Source organism: Carassius gibelio, chromosome B8, assembly GCF_023724105.1.
Source record: "Carassius gibelio isolate Cgi1373 ecotype wild population from Czech Republic chromosome B8, carGib1.2-hapl.c, whole genome shotgun sequence".
In the NCBI taxonomy this organism is placed as follows: Eukaryota; Metazoa; Chordata; class Actinopteri; order Cypriniformes; family Cyprinidae; genus Carassius; species Carassius gibelio.
The window spans coordinates 23,633,288-23,654,204 of NC_068403.1; the positions used below are offsets into that span (position 1 = coordinate 23,633,288).

At 38.8% G+C, this 20,917-nt stretch overlaps 1 protein-coding gene across 1 annotated transcript; it reads right to left on the reverse strand.

The window, feature by feature from the left end:
• Positions 1-15,328: 15,328 nt before the first annotated feature.
• On the reverse strand, positions 15,329-20,678 carry LOC127963419 (uncharacterized). Its single transcript, XM_052563326.1, has 8 exons — positions 20,455-20,678; positions 19,615-19,757; positions 19,349-19,514; positions 19,195-19,255; positions 19,004-19,116; positions 18,354-18,429; positions 17,348-17,507; positions 15,329-16,925 (listed from the first exon to the last, which is right to left on the reverse strand). Exons 1-8 carry the CDS (start codon positions 20,457-20,459, stop codon positions 16,789-16,791), a joined length of 861 nt encoding a protein of 286 aa, XP_052419286.1. The 5' UTR covers positions 20,460-20,678; the 3' UTR covers positions 15,329-16,788.
• Between the last annotated feature and the right edge of the window lie 239 nt (positions 20,679-20,917).

Genomic DNA, 20,917 nt, shown 5'->3' on the forward strand with positions numbered 1-20,917 from the left:
CTAAAGCTATAGCAAGACTCAAATACAGAAGCCTTGTCAGAGCATTTCCAAAAAGGCAGGTCACCTTATAGAGAGAGAGAGAGAGAGAGAGAGAGAGAGAGAGAGAGAGAGAGAGAGCTCGTCTCTGACATCAGCATGGATCGGAGCAGTGGGAGTGTGTCTTTCTTCATAATGAGGGGATCCCTTATTATTTGTGTTGCTGGGGCTCTGGGGAGCAGGGTGTGAATGCAAAATTGCACAACGAGACCGCCAATCTCAGCAGTGTGGATTACTAATGACAGTTATATGAAGCAAAACCACGGAGACACTTAATGCGCGCTCAAGCAGGGTGTTCACCTGACCACAGGGTTTAACTGGCCGTTTGTAGTGTGTTACGAAAGCCGCCCTGAAGTGCTTAAAAACATTGTCATAATAGTGGAACAACTGAGAAGGGAACTCCAGGCGTTTTCCGTTTGGATGGGAAGTCCTGATGCAGATGCAGAGGAAAATCCCCATAACAACTCTCACTCATACGCGAACACGCGAAACACTTTCTAGTTTCCTCGCACACCGAGCGCTTCCTGTTGCGCTTTCTCACTTCCTCTAAACGTTTCCTACCAGCGGCCACATTCAGGAAACCTCACACAGGCTCCCGTGTTTTTGTAGGAGATTCAAAACATTCTCATTGTCATCTGGTAAGGACATGAAAAGTGTTTTCTGTTCGGTTGCAGGAAGAGCTCTCTACTGGGCCTCAGGTTTGTGTTATGAAACCCAGTGTCTGATCTCCAGAGACTGCTTTCATACAACTCATCTAACAGCTTTCACGAAGTCACTTCAGCACCATTTCTGCTGACTTGTCTTGGAATAACACACCTGATTTGACACCTGATTCAAATTTGGTATATGCCTTTTTTAATCTAAAGTGTTAGGAATAGCCTCCAAAACAATAAGATTAAACCGAAAACAAAGTTAAACAAAGTTTGCAGTAAGTTTTGTGCTTTTCAGTCTTTTCTCCTGAGAAAAAAAATCCTAGTAAGAAGCAGAAGCAGACTTTAACATTGCCATGTAACACAGTATTGGTGTTCCTTAATAAACAAATTCTAATTTTAGAATGAATTGGTTGAGTGAATGATACAATGACTCATTCAGTATTTTTTTTTTTCTCTAAATGAATCAGTGTTTTAAATGAATTTTTCCCCATGCTATACATAGTAGGGAAGTATGTGATTTTGATACTACTTCCATCATGTTGTTACTAATCACGTGACCTACTGTACCAGCAACAACTATGTTACTTCACGCCCATTCATAAATCCTGTGCTGCGGCCTCATGAGAGAGTACAGTGTCCACTGAATGCACACTTCAGAATCTAGGTACTTTTTTACTACTGTTTTGCAAACACTATGAATTCGTACATACTACTATTTTGACATACTGTTTGTTGCATACTATAGAGTAGGAATGTATTTGATTTCAGATGCAGGCCACTCAGAAAATCAAATCTGAGGAATACCAAGAACACTGACTTTACTGTTTTTAAAACAGTAATGTTTAGTACTAACTAAAAATGACACCACAGGTCAAATTTTAAACCAAAAGATAAACCATACTTCCCTGTTTGATTAATCACAGAACATTAAGACAAGATACGCTTTCAGAAATGTAATGTTTAAATATGCAAATGAGGTATTCTCTCATTAAAAATGCATTAATTTGAATATATTTCCAGAACAGAAATCTGAAGCCAGGTTAAATATTTTTTGTTTGATTTACAGTTTAAAGGGCTTTACAGATGTTCAGATGGATATCTCTTTTTATCATTCCATATAATAAATAGAAATAAAAATTTTCCCCATTATTAGGCAAATGTTATATGAACAAACCTTTCTCTGTATATATATATATATATATATATATATATATAATCTGAATAAAGAAATAAATAAGTTTTGTGTATGTAATTGCTACTGGGGGAAAATTCTATGGAATAAAAGTCATTTTGTGAAATAAGCTGATATAGATATGCTTTATAATTCAAATCTACAGATGGAAATAGATCAAATGTAATCAAAATAACTTCATGTTTATTTTGTATGTTTTCTGTCCCCTACTTTGCAGTGAAACACTTAGCAGGTGTTTTGCATCAGATGTTACTAAAACTGATTAAATCACACACACAAATCCTCCTCAATTCAGCACATGTGCATGGGAGTTTGGATACTGTGGAATGACTCATATGAGAGGGTGAGTAATGTGAGCGAGTAACTTTGACAGACAAGTGAGGAGTGAAGCTAAACATGATCTGCAGGTACAGGTAGGAGGGCAAAGGTGTGTGTGTGTGTGTGTGTGTGAGAGAGAGAGAGAGAGAGAGAGAGAGAGAGAGAGAGAGAGAGAGGAATTTAGCTCTGACAGTGTAAGTGTGCATCTGTGTGTGGTATGCACCTCAAACGCAGCCCTTTACACAAATACCCAGACATAGGAATCACAAGAAAGGAGGGTCAGCTCAGTAGTAATTCTTTCACTATTTGGGTGAGCCACATATCAACCTGGAAAGAAGAAGAAGGAGAAGGGAAAGCGAAGGAGGTGGCCAGAATTCCAGAGATTCCTGTCCCACAAAAGCAGGATATGTGCACTAGCCCTCTCACTCTGAATGATGACGGAGAGCAGAGGTCATTAAAACCAGGCTGAGAGAACACTTGCTATTAGACAGTCTGGCCCAATCCCAGCCATTGTTACTGGACCAGACAAACATTTCCAAGTGGACAAGGTTATATACACCAAATAATGCATTGTCTTCATTGTCAAGTTCTTAAGAAAACATCTAAGTACCAGTGCATTAAAGGATTAGTTCACTTCCAGAATAAAAAAAATCCTGATAATTTACTCACCCCCATGTCATCTAAGATGAAAGTGTCTTTCTTTCTTCAGTCGAAAAGAAATGAAGGTTTTTGAGTAAAATTCAATGGTGACCAATGGGTTAAGGGTTTCAATGCAGCTTTCAAAGGGCTCTACGTGACCCCAGCCGAAAAATAAGGGTCTTATCTAGCAAAACCATTGATCGTAAAAAAAAACCCATTTATATACTTTTAACCACAAATGTTCATCTTGCACTAGCTCTGCGATGCATCAATGCACGACTTCATGCACTGCATAGTCACACTGGAAAAGTGACGTGTGGTTAATTCGGTGAACTTCGGTTCAAAATGTTAGTAATGCAAAAAAACTCATCACATTTTCTCCTCCAACTTCAAAATCATTTGACATCATTGTTTTACTTTTTTTTTTTTTGTAAGGGAAGTTTTACTTTCTTTACATGTTTGCTTTGTAAACACTGAGTTGGTATTTTCTGCCTACATCATGCATGAGGTCGAGCCAGTGCAAGACAAGCATTTGTGGTTAAGAAGTATATACATTTTTATTTTCTGTTTAGAATAGGGCCAATCATTTTGATAGATACTATGCTTATTCCTCAGCCTGGATTGTGTAGAGCCCTTTGAAGCTGCATTGAAATGGCAATTTGGACCTTCAACCTATTGGCTGCAATTGAAGTCCACAATATAGAGAAAACCCCTGGACTGTTTTCCTCAAAAACTTTCAAAGATAGAAAGAAAGGCATGAACATCTTGGATGACATGGGGGTGAGTACATTTTCAAGAAAGTTTTATTCTGGAAGTGAACTAATCCTTTAAAAATACCAGAAGCCAAACAAATAATCTTTCAGAAACATAGTCACCTATGCAGTAAAAATTATTCTTTACTGAACCCAAGAACATTGAAGAAGCTTTTCAGCTTCTCAGAAGTGTATTTAATTGTACTGAATTCGCACTTGTAGTCTACTTCAAATCTTGTGAGTATATTAAAGAACAATAACTGTAGATAATATAATATAAAATATATTACATAATATAATTGTAAAAAAAATCCTTTACATCCATTAATGGAAGATCACCCACATATGCTACTTTTGCATGCATCACTCACTTTCTTAAGAAATGTCCAAATCCAATAATGTATCAATTAAAAACCTGTTTTCCACAGTTTTTAATAAAAAAACCTCATTAAACTCTTTATATGTTTGTCTATGTCGGTCCAATGACCTGTGTTCAGACAAGGGCGCTTGTAAACATCAAATAATGCCAAAGAAGGTTAAGAGGGTGCAGTGAGTCAGCAGGACATTGGGTGTGTGAAGTGTGTATGATGGAAGGGTTGTTTTTATTCCACGGCACTGTAATGGAATTTGTGCTTCAATGACTGACTCATCGGGACAAGCAAAACAGAGTCTGAGGATATGTTTACAGAAAGAGATATTATAGCCACACTGACACATTATAAACTCTTAAAAAGAACCATTTACAAAATTAAGTAATGCTTTATTAAACTTCTCCTCAAAAAAAGTCTCACTTATTCAAAATTTCCGAAGCCATGGAGAATCTATTAAGCTAAGGCCACGCAAGTCTTCATCTTGCACATGCTGGTGTCAGTAGTTAGGATGTGTGGAATCAGCTGTGCTTAACAGAGCCCTCGATCTGCAGCTGACACCTCCTATACAGGTCAAAGGTCATGCACATTCCTCATGAGGACGTCCTGAAGATCTCCTGAGAGCATGGCTTCCTGCGTCATCACACACGTTAGAAAACACACTGCACTTGCACTTGCACTTTAAAATCGCAAGGACCACTGTTCATCTACATACTGCATCAAAAGAGTTGTAGGTTAGTCCCAAAACCTAGTGAGCTACAGAGACAGCTTTTTAAGACACTCTCCCAACAGAAATGATGTTTCAAACTGCCTAATTTGAGCCAAATTGTAGATTTATAAAGAAAAATGCAATGCCAGAATGCATTGAGATGAGCTCAGTGCCAAATTTATCCAAGATATTTTCAATAAGGAAAGACAAAAATAAATATATGATTAGAATTTAATCAGTACAGGAAAGTATACTGTCAACCTAAAAGTGACAGTTTTACAATCTGATTTTATGAATCCAAACCAAGCGTGATGTGACACACAATTAAAGGTATTTTTTTTTATGTTAATCGGATTTTGTCCTAACCAGCTTATGAATTTCAGGTCTGTCTGTGTTTTGTACAATATCAAAATGGTTTGAGATGGAATATTCTTTTTGTGTGACTTTAAAACAACTAGCGGTTGAAATGGGTACTGCAGTCTAAATTCAACACACTGGAGAGAGTTGTTTCAGACTGGAGGATCACACGGGTTGCCAGATTGGGGGAGACACAACAGGAACAAGAGCAACTGACAATGGAAGGTATATTGATGAGTTTATTTATTTGTGTTTTATTATTCTAGGTAAAAATTGATCGCCTGAATAAGTCACTTTGGATAAAAGCGTCTGCTAAATGCATTAATTTAATTTAATTAAATTTTTATGCCTCTGGTTATATAGATTGGGTACAATGTACAATCTCTGACCCAGTTTGTTTGCTGGCTTCCATGGCTGCAGTATGCTGTGCATTTTGAATGATGTTAAAATCATTAATTTTATGTACTCATGTGAGACTTCATTGCACTTGCAGAGACAGCTCCACCCACAAGCTCTTCTGATTGGCTGTGAATTGTGATTGATTTATTGCTCCTTTTGTGGACAGAAAATCAGCTGTCCCTATTCAGAGGCTGCATCCGCCACACTTTTGAGTCAGCAAAAGATGAACAGAGTGCTGTTAAATGGGACAGTCCAGCCAACAGAGGACTGATCTTGTCACCCAGCAACTGTTGAAGAGCGGAAGTGATATTTGTAATGGACTTTTCTGAAACTGATAATCAACTGTCTGAAGACAAAAAAAAGAGTTCAGACCCGGTCCACTTTGGTCCATTTATGAATATAACAAAAAAATATAAATCTATGAATCACATCTTTATAAGATGTAAGTCAACATTTGAACCACTTTAAAGTGTATGTGTGTGTGTGTGTGTGTGTTTAAAAGTGTTTTGTTAGACATTTGAGTAAACTGAAACCTAATACTTTTAAGCACTCTTGGTTTTGGTTTTGGAACAGAGTAGTAGTCTCTGTAGCGAAAGATTAAAAACTCCAAACACAAGGCAAACAGCATGATGGATGATTTCACACAGCTCCTTGGAATGATAACACAACATTTGTCTCTAAACAGATTATGAAAATAAAATTCCAAAGGTGTGATATAGCGAAAGTATCAAATATCCTAATATTTCATTAATCTCAGTTCTATATAAGAAGTTATGATCATACATAGAGTTTTAATGTGGCTCTGTGTTGTCTTGACAGATGCATGAAGCACATGCATGGCTCTCTCGGTCTAATAGCAGTGATGAAAGCTCCTCTGAGATCACCTCCTTCATCACTGCTGATGCCCAGCAATAACTCTCCGTTCTTTCAGCCAGCAGAACAGGTGTGCTTGGAGCTGTGTGTAAGGGGACAAAAATGCAAAGAACTTCATGAGTATGAGTGTGCATCTTTTTGGCAAGCTGAGGTCCATTCCCTCCTTCTCTGTGAGTATTACCATGTTAGCTGGTAGCACAGAGCCAGACTATTGTCAAACAGCGTTTGACTATGAACTAGTGTTTGACCCTTAATTAACTTTAAAAATTGCAAAAGTGTTCTTGACTACACCTCATGTCGTGTCACCTCATGTGTAGTTGGAAAAACTAATACATTTGCTCATCCACAAAAAAAAATTAAGATATTATGATGAAATCTGAGAGCTTTCTGACCATTCTGACACATTCAAGGCCCAGAAAAGTAGTGAGGACATTATTGAAATAGTCCACATGACTGAGTGAATGACAGAATTTTCATTTTTGGGTGAACTATCTTTTTAAAGTACACTCCATTCGTCATTCTGCTGGTGAATCTGAGGTGACTTCTTATGCACATAGACAGAAAATAAGGCGAACAGTGTTTTCAAAGCGGGTGAAGTGTCGGGGTTTGTGAGGCAACATGCTCTCACACAGACTTGGCTGTTTGTGAAGGAGCAGAGCGGGGAAAACCACTCTGCTGGATTCTCTTACAGAGCCCAGCCTGTTGATTTTATGAGGAAAAATGTTATCACAGAGCGTTCTAGAGCTACCTGCAAACAAACACTGCTGAGCACACATCCTCACACAGGATATACTGAAAGCCTGCTTGTGAAGGTTGACTTTTATATCTTTATCAAACTATCCCAATTCACAGGGCCTGGGACAACATTTTTATGGGTGGGCTCCTTTCCCCTCTGGGCCCAATGAGTAGTCTGTCTCATAGAGGACCATATGGGACAAGTACAATGTCCCCAATTAGCCCTAGCAATGGTCATGCTTATAATTATGACTACAGGAGAAAACATGCAATGATCAAGAAATGCAAGAAGCTGATTCACATCACCGCTATGGCACTCTTACAATCCGCAATCCCACAAGCGGTTATTTGTTTCACTTTAATGACTAACGTTCGTGCTTGACCCATCAGATCATCTATTTGCTCAAACGGCTTGGTGCTTACGCTAATTTAACTGAATGAAATCTGTTTGCCTGCAGAGGCTCTCAGAATTTCCCTGAGTCACCGGCCATCAAAAGACGCCTTTATCCTCCTCAGAGTCCGAGCTAACCTGCTGCGATTAGGTCAACACGTATAATCATAACCACACACACACACACACGCACGCTCACTCACATTTTAGAATGCTTAATGAAGGAGCTTCACCTCACTTGAATTTGTAATGGAACACCAGTGTGCTGCTGAAATGCAGTATATACTGAATATAACCTATAAAAATGAAACAGTTTTGCTGTATGCAATGAAAATTATTTAAAATAGTTGGAAATAAAAATCTTAATTTTTTATTTTGTTTAAGAATGTCTTTAACTTTGGGAATCAGATCAATTGAATGTGTCAAACAAACAACAAAGACAAGAAACCAAAAAGGTTGCTATTGCTTTTGGTCTGCCCATTCAAACTGACATCACTTAGGATTAAAAAATGATTGCACTAGCAGGAAGAACTTTTAATTGGTACTATATTCAGTGCATGATTAGAAATCCTATGTATAACCACTTTATAATCTATTATGAAAACTCATGTTTTTAATGTCATATATTACAAAATATAATTTATAACCATAGCTTTAAATTGTGGCATGAATAATTTTTTTGTTAGTTTAGGTTTTGCAAGAGTGTACTAGCTTAACACACCTCTAGTAAACTAAACCTCATTTTTGATGCAAACACGTGGTGCTAGATTGACTAACAGCTCCCGCCAGTGCTAAAAAAAAATTGTGGATTTACTAAAGGCGCACAGTGAAACATTAACAATGCAAAGGTATGAACACAGTTATTTTAGCATTTAATCTCATTGCGTATGCATTTGTAGAAGTTACTCTCCAAAATTGTGCAAGGGTGACGTGGAGAAGAATTTTTGAATAAAGTTATTTTAGTTTTCTTTGCGCACAAAAATTATTTGTGTAGCTTCGTCAAATTATTGTTGAACAACTGATGTCACATTGACCATTTTTATGATGTCCTTACTATGTTTCTGTGTCTTGATCGTGATGGGACCCTTGAAGTCTATGGAGGATCATAAAGCTCTCAGATTTCATCAAAAATATCTTAATTTGTGTTCTGAAGATGAACGAAGGTTTTGCGGGTTTGGAACGACATGAGGGTAAGAAATTAATGACAGAATGTTCATTTTTGGGTGAACTATCTCTTTAAATTATGCATTTCAAATTGCATACTTATGCACTATTCTATGCAGTTAAAGTATGAATACTGTGATTAGAGTGTTCACACTGAAAATTCAAAAATTTTATAAAAGTGCACTTTTAATGTCAGGATGTGCAAAGTTACCCAATAAACACTGTCACAGCTTTAAATAGGATACCCGACGACAAAATAACCTTACATAATTCACACACTAGGCAGCTGAGTACACAGTGCATAGAATAAGTCATATTGTATAGTGTGTAATTTGGGACACAACTTTAGCTGATGCGTTTAGCCGTACACATAACCTTTCAAAGTATACTTCATTTAATAATGTGCACAAACACATGCAAACTAAAATGTTTCATCCTTGTCCATTGTGTCACGAGGTGACAGAGTTGAAGCGGAAGCAAGCCCCGCTGAAGTTGTGTTCCCTCCGGGGCGGTGTCATTGTAACATCAGGACGGTTCCGGTTGTGTATCTGTCACCATAACAACGGTGGATAATGACAGATACGCATCAGGTGTGGAGGATTTAAGCTGGGCAATTGGAGTGTACAAAAGAAAAAGCGAAGAGACAGTTGCGGGTGGTTCTCCCTCGAGAGGAGTCGTTTCTTGGGTGGATTCGCTGATTTATGGAAGTTGCTGGAGAATTGTTGTGAGAGTTCAGCTGTATTGAGGGTGCAACGGCGATTGTGTGAGCACGAGTTGAAGACGCCAAATGCTGGAAAGCGAGTGAGATATGGAGACTGAGTGAAGACTGGAGAACACTATCATCATTGGAAGTGAGATAAGTAGTATGACATCGGTTTTGATTGAATGTATGCACCTGCACTGAGCTGAAGACGACGTTGTGAAGTGTATTAATTACGAGTGTAATCGTCACTTGAAAGTGTTTGGATTGGGTTATCATTGAACTCTTGTTTCTCTTCTTCTGAGTGTGAGCGAGTGTCAAGGAAGCTCTGTCCACTGTGCCAGTAAGGAGGCATCCGAATTCCCTCGTTATGTGATGAGAACTGACTCAGTACGACAGTGAAAGGATTGATCGTTGGGTGAGTGCTGGCCTTATTGCACTGAGAGAGTGGATATGCAGTGGCTGATTTGATGTGTCACACCGTATGGGCATGAAGTGAGATTGCAGTGTGTGGGGATCATATATACTGACCACCGTGCACTCCCCATCGCTCTGCCTCCGCACTGAGGGAAAGCATGCATGTGCTTGCTTTTGTCTCTATACCGAAGAGGTTCCGTAGAGGAATCCCTCCGCCAAAGCTCCTCCGGTGGAGGTCTGCTTGAAGAAAGAGACTCGTGTTGGAAGCATTCACGTTGTTCGCTTGGCAGAGGGCCACTCTCCTTCCTTGTCCCGCTCCGCACTTAAGAAGGTAGACGTACCTGGATATTCACCTGCCTGGTAGAAGATCCCCCCTTCTGTCCATTAGCTCCCGTGCCGGCCACGGCTTGACAGTCCAACGTGGTTACTTACCTGTTGGTCGGGCCGGTGGTCGACTTCCGCCTCCCCTAGTCGTTATGTTCTGGCATGAGTTGCCTTGAAGAATTCCACGCCTTCCCTGGTGTCAGAGGTTTGGACCCCGCGCCTGTTGGGGGACCCAGAAGCTTTATTAGGACTTTTAAATTTATTCAATAAAACTTGTTAAACTTTTATCCACCTGTCTGTCTGGTCTTTGGCACGCTCCTCGAGGTGGTCCTGGGTTTTAGGGGTGGGTGCAGTCTGGCTTGACCCCCCCCGACCTGTGACAGATTTGGCGTAGTCGGCTTCAACACGATCCCACTCCCAGCCTCCCGATGTCAAGGCTGCTCGAGCTGGTCGGTTTCGGAATAGCTCCTCCCAACACTCCAAGATAACATTCATGCCAAGCAGGGCACGATGGGCCCCAGCCATGCGTCCCGTATGAACACCACTCCTTTCTGGGGTACGACGATCCCATGTATCTCCAGGTCAGTTACCAGGTATCCTACGTACGGGATGTCGAGCCCGTTGGCCCCACGCAAGGTCAGCCAGGGTGCTTCAGTCATCGGTCGGCCCTGGGCGCCAAACAACTCCTGAGACAAACTTTCCGAAAATAGAGTGACTTATGACCTCGTGTCCAGGAGGCATTGCGCTTTCAGGCCGTTTACCTGAACCACCACCACGGGGCAACGCCCCACCAGACACTATTTGGAAGATGACAAGGGGTCTAACAAGGGGGTCCCGACCACTTGACCCACAGTGGCCGGAAACTCTAAAAACCCCCTTGCGAGGCACGGCGGGAGTTACACTGACGAAGATAGTGTCGTGGCTCTCCGCAACCATTACAGATAGGGCGCCCCCGCTTGTTCCACTGGAATCGGGGCCCGGCTGGTCGGAGTGGATGGCGCTCTGGAGGTCGACTCCCATCCGAATAGGCCCGCTCCCACGGTAAAGACAAAGAATGGAAGTGTTCTCGATGAAGCTCTTCCATAAAAGACTTAGACAACTAGGACATTTGTTCAAGAACATCCCTCTTTAATTCTTCACGGAAGGCATGCTTCCAATCAGACGCAGCAGGAGGCAGAGGACCACTGACAGCATTCGTGGCCATGCAGTGGGGGGGTCTATACGCTCCGCATGGTCTCGCTCAAGTGCTAGGGCTTCTCTCTGCAGGTCCTCAAAGGTGAGGTCCGGCTCTCGTCGGAGCTGTACCCACAGACTCTGGCGCACGGGACCCTCCCGTAATCCGAGTAGAAACTGATCTCGCAGCAGGACCTCCTCACCTCCCAGGCCGTGATCCTGTCTCCCTTTTAATATGGAAAACTGCTCCCTCAACTGTAGCGCAAATGCCCGGATGGTTTGTCGAGATCCCTGCTTACAATTGAAGAACTGCGTTCGGAGGACAGCTACCGGGGTGTTGTCATCATATTGTTCCGTAAGAAAGTCGAAGATGGTTTGAACCGTAGTTCAGGTTGCTTCCGGTGCTGCCTGTACCTCTCTTCTCGCTTCTCCCTCCAATGAATTCAGAACAAACTGCACCCTCTGAGGGGTGCTTAAACCTTGGAGTCCTGCCAGGTATTCAACCTGGGTCTTCCACATTGACAGACTCACTTCCAACCCCGAGCCTCCATACTTCTGGGCCCACGGGGCCCCCATAAAAATCGGCATGACTGGTTGCCGCACCACCGGTGCCTCTTCCTCTGCCATCTAGGCCTCTGGTCGCTCAACTTAGGGTGGCACCCTGTCGACTACGCCAAATCTGTCACAGGTTGGGGGGGTCAAGCCAGATTGCACCCACCCCTAAAACCCAGGACCACCTCGAGGAGCGTACCAAAGACCAGACAGACAGGTGGATAAAAGTTTAACAAGTTTTATTGAATAAATTTAAAAGTCCTAATGAAGCTTCTGGGTCCCCCAACAGGGGTGGGGACCAAACCTCTGACACCAGGGAAGGCGTGGAATTCTTCAAGGCAACTCGTGCCAGAACATAATATAGACAGAAGTATGTCCAATGTGTGTCTCTCCTCAAGCAGGCATCACATAAGAGGACATTAACAGAAGAATTCTCTATTGAATAGACAGAGTAAGTTATCCAAGTGCAATGCCCCCCCCCCCTACCCCCCGACCTGTGACAATTGTCTGCACTATTCCTCTCCATAAATTATTTGCTGGGCGGACAGAATATGTCTGGTTAGAAAAAAATCTGGCTTTGCATGTACGCATACTAGTTTAGCATACTGCTGGCATATCAACAGCGTGCATATGGTACACTTGCACTATGCTGATGAAGAAATTCATGACCATTGAGTATACAAATGTATATAAAGTATATAAATGTGATCATACTATCATACTACTGATTATGTTATTAGTGCATAACGTTCTGTTGAATATCCAAACTAATATTTCACTCCAACTACAGCCATAATAAATATATGATTCAGATTAAAGGAAGCACCTGCACAATTGGGAGGAACCTCAATGACAAACAAATTTCATGCTAACCTTGCAGTAAATGACCTATTCATTTGGGTGGATATGGCATGTCACCCAGAGTTGTTTTCAGTGTATAGTTTTTGGGTCACACCTGGCGCATCACGAACGCTATGTTTGTAGTGTCCCAGCATCTGTGAGTGATGAGGAACAAACCGTATCCTCTCCTGGACGTCAGCTGTGGAAATCCCAGTGCACAGGACCTAATCTCTCTGTGTTTTTGCCCATTCTCTCCTACATAAACTTGTTCAAAGTCTCTGTGGTGGTGGAAAAACAAGTGCAATGGGTGTGTGGACATGAGAGTGCGGTGAGACGGGAGGCTACCTGGAACAGAGACAGATGCTGGGTGTGAGAACCGACCCAGGGTGGACACACACTGTGTGTGTGCGTGTACCAAAGGGTCAAGGTTTGGTGTGTTAGCATGGCCCTGTTAACTTCTGCTGGTAGATGTAGTAACTTCCCATAGGAAAAAATTGTATTGCCCAGTGGTTGCTTTTCCTATAAGCTCAGGAGACTTAGATGAGATTCTCATACATCTCTCATTTTAGTATCACCAGCACTTCAAAGGTTTCTCTTAAAATTCCTGAGGAGAAATAGAAGAAGACACAAATGAGACATGAGCAATATTTGAGAAAACAAAGAGTAAAAACAGTGAATGTTGTGGAAGAAACATAGAATATCTCTTTATTGTCTCACTGCAATCTCTCTCAAGAGTCCATTATAGAAATATTTTATTGATCAGTGGTTGATCTTTCTAACCTCAGGAGACTAAATTGTGATTCTCTTGTATTTCTCATTTTAGTCTCAACAGTGTCTCAGACGTTTCTCCTAAAAAAAAAAAAGTAGACACAACTGAGACATGATAAAGTTCTGAATGAAAGGAAATCAGAATGACGAATGGAGAGAAATGTGTGAGAAACAATGGAGATCTCTTTATTATCTTGCTGTAATCTCTTGCAAAACTTCATTATAAAAATGTTTTACTGCTCAAGAGGTTGCTGTTGCTTTATTTATTGCAATGGGTTTTCACACCTTTTATGGACAGTAGGAGTAGAGACAGGGAACAATCGGACAGATGAGAAATGAACAGGAGCAGGAAAGTGCCTTTAGCTGGGACTCAAACCCCTGTTGTCTGAGTCACAGCTGTGCTTCACGTCCATGTGCTGTCCACAAGACTATGGCTCTGACAGGTTACTCTGTGCTCAGGATACTAAGACATGATTCTCTTACGTCTCTGCTTAAACTTGAGAAACGTTAAACTTTTACTAATATTGTAAATACTAAACTATCATTTAAATATCAAGTGGTTACTAGTTTAAATGTTGACATTTATCTTCAGTGTCCAGCATTGTATCCACCACATTTTACAAACACACTAGAAAGGACTTACAAGTTCAAGATGTTTACTATAAGAGCCTTAAAAAAAATGTCTTGTTCAGCCCATTTTTGCATGTATGTTAATATAGGTTATGATTTCCTGTTAAATGTGCATGCATGTATTGTCTTTGACTGAAATTGTGTAGATAAATGACACTGAAGCATTGAAATAAAGATATCTTTAACATCTCAAATATTTATCCTCGACAGAAATTAGGTTACTTTAAGACTGAATGGAAACTTTAGCTTGAGTCTCCTGCTTCTCAAACTTGACTCCTGAGACAAAAACTCTAACAATCTCACAATGGTCTTATTTAAAGCTTTAGAAGAGATCTCCCAACATCACACACAGTGTTCAGATATTTCTCTTTAGCTAGACACTCTGAATCTCTCACATTTGTCTCTTTTAAAGCTTTAGAAGAGATCTCAGGTACATCACACACTGTGTTCAGATTTTTCTCCTACACTAAAGACTCGAGAGCTCTCACATTTGTCTCCTCTAAACTTCAGAAATGATCTCAATAACTTTACACAGTGTGCACCAGGTCAAATGTCTCAATAGGAGCGCAAACATTTCTTCCATATAATATGTATTAATAATCAAATTAGACAATCAATAATCAAGAATGAGTCATAATCCATTTATGTGCCTTTCTGTAGATCAGCTTTGATTAAGGCATCCAGTACATTACTACTTTTAACAACAAATGATGTGCCTATACATAAACACATTGTACTATAAAAAGTAACATTATCCTTATATCTGCACGATTTCTCTCTTAGGATAGCCTTTAACGCCTTATTTAGTGCCTTTCAGGTACTTGACTTGATGCAGACTTTGTAAAGTTGTTGAGATCTCTTCTAAAGCTTTACAGGAGACAAATGTGAGACCTCCAGATTATTAAGCTAAAGAGAAATATCTGAACACAGTGTGTGATGAACCTGAGATCTCTTCTAAAGCTTTACAGGAGGCCATTGTGAGATTGTTAGAGTTTTTCTCTCAGGAGACAAGTTTGAGAAGCAGGAGACTCAAGCTAAAATCAACATTCAATCTTAAATTAACCTCATTTCTGTCTAGGAGAAATATTTGAGATGTTAAAGAGATTTCACTTTTGATTTTTCTTTCCTATGGGTACGTACTGTACATCATATGAACCCAGAAAGCATGTTTCCATTGGTTGCCAGTGAAAAGTAGTTATGTATTCAGATTATTATAATGTTTTTTTTTATTGCAAACAACAAAGGCATTTGACTAATTATAAGTAACTTTGACACTGCATGTCAACTAGCAGCCATCACAGTGGTAGAGTAGACACTTTATTTTGAAGGTCCTAACAGTCTACTTAAACTCTAATGAGAATTAGTTGACATGTAGTTGTAAAGTAACTTATAGAATAGTGGATTATTGAAATAGATCATAACCCTTTATTATGCTGTAGCAGATGTTTCACCGATGTAGATTATTACTATTATTCATATACTACTATTCACAATTGTGAAAACACAAAGGGGGTTGCACCATTAAGGATTTAATGAAACACAGTGGAGATAATAAAAGATTGGTTGATCTAGTTTTAGTTCATTTTTGTGATTAAAATCTTCATCTGTGTTTAACAGGATTAAAATTGATCTATATTAAAAGGATCAGAATGATGATTTAACCTTAACTGTCCCTCACATTTTTGAACATAGACATTATAGTGCTTGATCCAAACTTACATTTGTATAATTCATGAATTAAAACATTTTGTAACATGACATTGATGTACAATTTACATGGTAATACAATGTCTGATTTTAAAATGGGTTTTAAAGGAGGAATTTTGAGATTTTATGTTTTCAAGTGATATATAACTTCTGATGATTTCTAAAATGTGATAAAGAAAAAGGCAACGAAGAAGTCTTAATTTTAAACGAAGGTCAAAACTCCTTTTATAATGTAGATTTTTGAGGGTGCACTCTTGTCATAAATTAGTCTACTACTTTTCCTACATAATTTTAACAAAAAACATTGGTAAAATATATATTCGGGAATCTTAGATCTTTCCAACGATATATAGTTTGTCAGGATTAGATTAGATTTAATTGTAATATTGTGAAGTCAATCTAGGAGTCCCGTATATGGGACGGGGTGACAGTTAAAGGGTTAAATGCAAGTCTGCTTATTTTTGGTGCAACAGAATGATTTAATCTGGATTTAACCTTAGTTTTTGTTGGTGCAAAAAAAAGTCCTTCTGTTCACAAATGGTATTTAAAATGCAGTAATTTAAAATAAAGATACTCTTTTAAAACAGCTGTTTTCTATTTTTATAGAGGTATTTTAAATCTCTATTTTTATACATTATAAACTATCTGTGTTGGCACAGCACTATTTTTTAAAAGTCTAAAAAGCAGTGATCAAAACTGATCACAGGTAAAAACATGATTTTAACTACATAGCCTACTAAATATTCTCTGGTTGTACATAAGTATTGATTTATTTTTAAAACATTTTCCATAACCAACATTTAAACAATAGTGCATATTTGTTGATAATTGTTGATTGCAGTTTTATTCATCTAGCATATATGAGTTCAGTTAGGATCTGAATCCCTCTGCTGTTTATCATCATAATGCACATTCCTGGCTACATTTTAATTATTTGTTGTCTCTGTTAAAGTAGGAATAGACTTTCCAGACAAAGTGCACTGAATCATTGGACACAAATAACTACTTATGGAACAGACTTTCCATTAACGATTAAAACCCTTTTTTTTCTTCTTAATGTGGCGTAAGTATGAGATGTGTTCAGGTCTGTGTCAGTGGCCTCCCCAGCACTGTACTGATCCTAAACTCAGGCTCAAGGCTGGACTGACACTGCTGCTCTTTGGGTTTGGGTTTGGGTGTGGTGTGGTTAGGCTCGGCAGTTTCTGATCCACTGATCCCCACCCAATATCTGTGGACAGATGAGGGGGAGAGACAGAAAGAAACGGAAGAAAGAAATAGACACACTGAAATACAATATGCTATATCATATTATATATGAAATATTATACTCACACTCATGTCATTCTAGTATAAACCTGTTTGACTTTCTGCTAAACACAAAAGAAGATATTTTGAAGAATGTTGGTAACCAAGTTGTTTCGTGTCCCATTGTCTTCCATTGTCCGATGTGGATAAAAATAGTCAGTGGGACCAAAACGGTTTTTAAAATATCTTCTTTTGGGATCCACAGAAGAAAGAAAGTCATAAAGGTTTGGACAGACATGAGGGACAGTCCCATCATTTTTGGCTAAACTATCCCTTTAAGTTTGTAACTGAGAAATTATTTTATTTAACATGGGTCAGTTTTTCCCAAAACACATGTATGCTCACGTTTGAACGCCAGGCTGTGGGAGAGGTGATGTGGGGTGGTTTTAGGAATGGGATTAAAGCCAATGCCCACCCACCGTGGGCTGCCAGCGCCCTCTTGTGTAGAGTTCATTCCTCTCTTCCCTCTCTTTTTACGACCATTCAATTTCTTCCACTGGTTGGCCTGAATATAAACAATCAAAGACAGCAGAATTATGCTGGACAAACACACTTCTGCGTGTTCCATGATTATCCATATAATTAATCCAAAAAATATTTAAAAATAAAAATGTAAATAAATCACTTACAGTCAAACCAAAATTTATTCAGACATCTTCAACATTTCTCATATTGTCAGTTTATTCGCTATATTTTCAAAAATAGTAATAAAATGTTTCAAGAACTCAGAGTTAAACTGTGTCAGAACAAATTCATCTTGATGATAGAAAGGTATGAATATGTAACACAATTAAATAATACCAATTTAGCTCGACCAGTTACCAAGCAATGCTTCATTTGTTCAGTCTGTGGTGTAAAAAGGTTGCATCAGCAATTGAAGAAAAGTCAGGTCAAAGTGTCTGAATAATTTTGGTCCTAAATTTGACTGGTAGTCCACTGTATGAAGAATTTTTGGGTATAATATGTCACAATTTACTTTATTTTGCTATCTTCACTTACATAAATGCACTATAGTGTCCTGCACCCACTAGTTAAAAAAATAAATAAAACAAATATAACTGGCGTCTGAATAATTTTTGGTTTGACTGTATTTTTTGAATAGACATTTTAAACAAAAGTAATAATTATACAGAGAGACAAATCTATGTATTTATTGTTAAGGAGTTGAATATATACAAAATTAAGTATTAATAAGTATTAATACTAACAATATATATTTTAAATGACATACAAAATCTTTATTTTTTCTTAAAACTTTATATACAAAGTTTTGGCATCTACCAATTACTTTTATTTTCTTCACATTATTATGGCTGCATAATTATACCAGAAACCTTGCCTGGTCACTCACCGCTATGGACGGCTTTGTCATTTGACAAGATGGAAGGCAGACTAACTCTTTTATAGAGATGTTTGGAGATCTAGACCTTCGTAGTGAAAAACAGATTCCACACATCAGTTAAACGTCAGTATTAAAAAACAGTGTACATCTGACTATTGAACATAAGTTTGCAATTTCTTTTCATGTAGCCATACGTTCTATTATTCCCAGACATGTCCTGGTCAGGACTTTCTTAAATGGCCTAAGATGACCAGGTTTTGAATTTGTATTCCTATGGACCCTTTCCACAGACTGATAACATGTTTTAACGGTCATCAGATCACAATTCCTGCAAACCTTTTTAGAACTTCAATTAAAAAACATTAAAAACAAGTATGTACACATTTACAATGCTTTAATTTTTCATACATTTAATGCATGAGGATTGTAGAGAGAACATCAATAGGAAAACAAAGCCAAAACACAGCCTTTTAAGGCAATTTAGAAACCCCGGACATGCCAAGACATGTCCAGGAAAAAGAGGACATATGGTCATCACATGTTTGATATCAATAACTCATAAAGGTGGTTTAAAAACACTATAATATGCAGTGCTACTTTTCTGATTTATAAAACCTTGTTGATACAATGGGAAGCACTTATTGTCGGGTCAGGCCTACTTGTTTTGAGGGAGCCACTGAGGCTCATGCTGCGGGTTGGGAATCCACACGACCACTGGACACTGTGGCAACTCAGAGCGGCCCATCAAAGCACTGATGTCAACTGGATTTAACTGCAATCACGAGTCACGATTTGCATAATTCAGATATGATTACTGATATTTTGTTAGTCAAGTGGAGCCTCTACATACCTTGACCATGTTGTTGGGTTTATCGCTGGGCAACATGATGTCTGGGAAGGAAAGATGTGCCCTGCCAAACCATAACCAGAGACTGTGAGTAGTAGGATTGAACAATACTAGTTCTGATCACTTTTGTATTAATGCAGTGATGTATTAGACTTACCTCTTAATCTTCTGAGTGTCTTGTGTCTGTTTGCTGAGAGAAACACAAGAGACATCATTCAAAGACGCCTCAGACGTGTCAGCACCGTACAGTGGCCTTTCTTTAATCGGTCTCCCCCGTCCAGCCCATTCAGAGACATTCACAATACTCAGAGACGGAAAGTCCTCTGCTCGTATTACAAGAGACCAGAACAACAATATGGCATTATACAGACAAACATTGAATGAAAAAGGGACTGGATGTAGATGACTGGAATGGAAACGCACCATTTTTGGGAGAGTGTTTCCTCACACGTGCTGGAGTGTGGCGTTTGATTCCTCTGGTGCAACGGCGCTCGGTGTCCCAGCAGCAGGGGTGCGAACACAGCACCCTGAAACAATGGGCTCCATCCACACTGGCCTCAAAGTCCCTGAAAAATGAAGGGAAATAGATGAGATTTCAAAGAACTACAATGAACCTGATCAGATTTGTGAGTGGAAAGACTTAAAGCAATAGTTCTCCCACAAATGAAAACATACAGTACTTTACTCATCCTCAGGCCATTTAAGATGGGTTTGTTTCTTCATCGTAACAGACTTGGAGAAGTGTAGCAGTACATCACTTGCTCACTGAATGGGTGCCGTCAGAATGAGAGTCCAAACAGGTGATAAAAACATCACAAGAATCCAGACTGTGCTGCATTGGATCCACTGGTGAGCAAATTATGAAATGCTGAATTTTACCAAATCTATTGGAATGAAGAAACTCATCAACATTTTGGATGGCCTGAGATTGAGTAAATCTTCAGCAAATTTACTTTTTGGGGTGAAATACTCCTTTAAAGTGTATTTTTTGGCCTATTAATATTCGAGCATATAAAATATTATTAGTGAGAACCGTTCGAATAACCACACATGCTTTTATTAATTTAACTTACTGAATAAAAGGACAATGTGAAAATAAAAAAAAATAAAAAACAGAACAACCCTTTAACGTCCTATTATTGTGATAATCATTTATTTCCTTTAAGAAAAGTGCTTAGCTAACGCTTTATTTGAACTGGATTCGTTTTCTCCATTTGGTGTAATTGTAATATAATTATATAATATACATTTATATACACTTACCTCATTTGTAAAAACAAAAATTAGAGCACATCCTCGCGAGCGTTAACAAACGCGTGTCTTCGCTTGTGTAGAGTTTGGTTGCTTAGCAACAGGAGAAGTTCACTGGCCTACTTTCACTGTAAAAGCGTTATTGCAAATCATATAATGATGCTGCTATGGTATTAGTTATAAAAATCTAACTGTCGGATCCATAATACAAATGAAACAGATTCTCGAATTAAGATTATGAAACATTTCCGCTAAAACTTATATCAGTTTTACTATAGTTTCACAACAGTTGATGCATCATGGAATAAATGTAAATAATAATATGAAATATAATAACATAAATAATAATTAATTATGTAAGTAAAACGTAAGTAGTACACGAGGAATAAATAAAGGAGATCCATTTTGCTTAATAACTTATTTTAAATTAGTTTCGTATTATTAATAAATCTAAACCACTCAGTACAATAACTGT

Excerpts from the sequence above, each read along its gene's own strand:
- LOC127963419 (XM_052563326.1), bottom strand. Across the intron at positions 19,117-19,194 it reads AACCCAACAACATGGTCAAG|TTAAATCCAGTTGACATCAG; the intron begins GTATGTAGAGGC and ends TCGTGATTGCAG. Across the intron at positions 18,430-19,003 it reads CAGTGGCTCCCTCAAAACAA|GTCTAGATCTCCAAACATCT; the intron begins GTAGGCCTGACC and ends TTCACTACGAAG.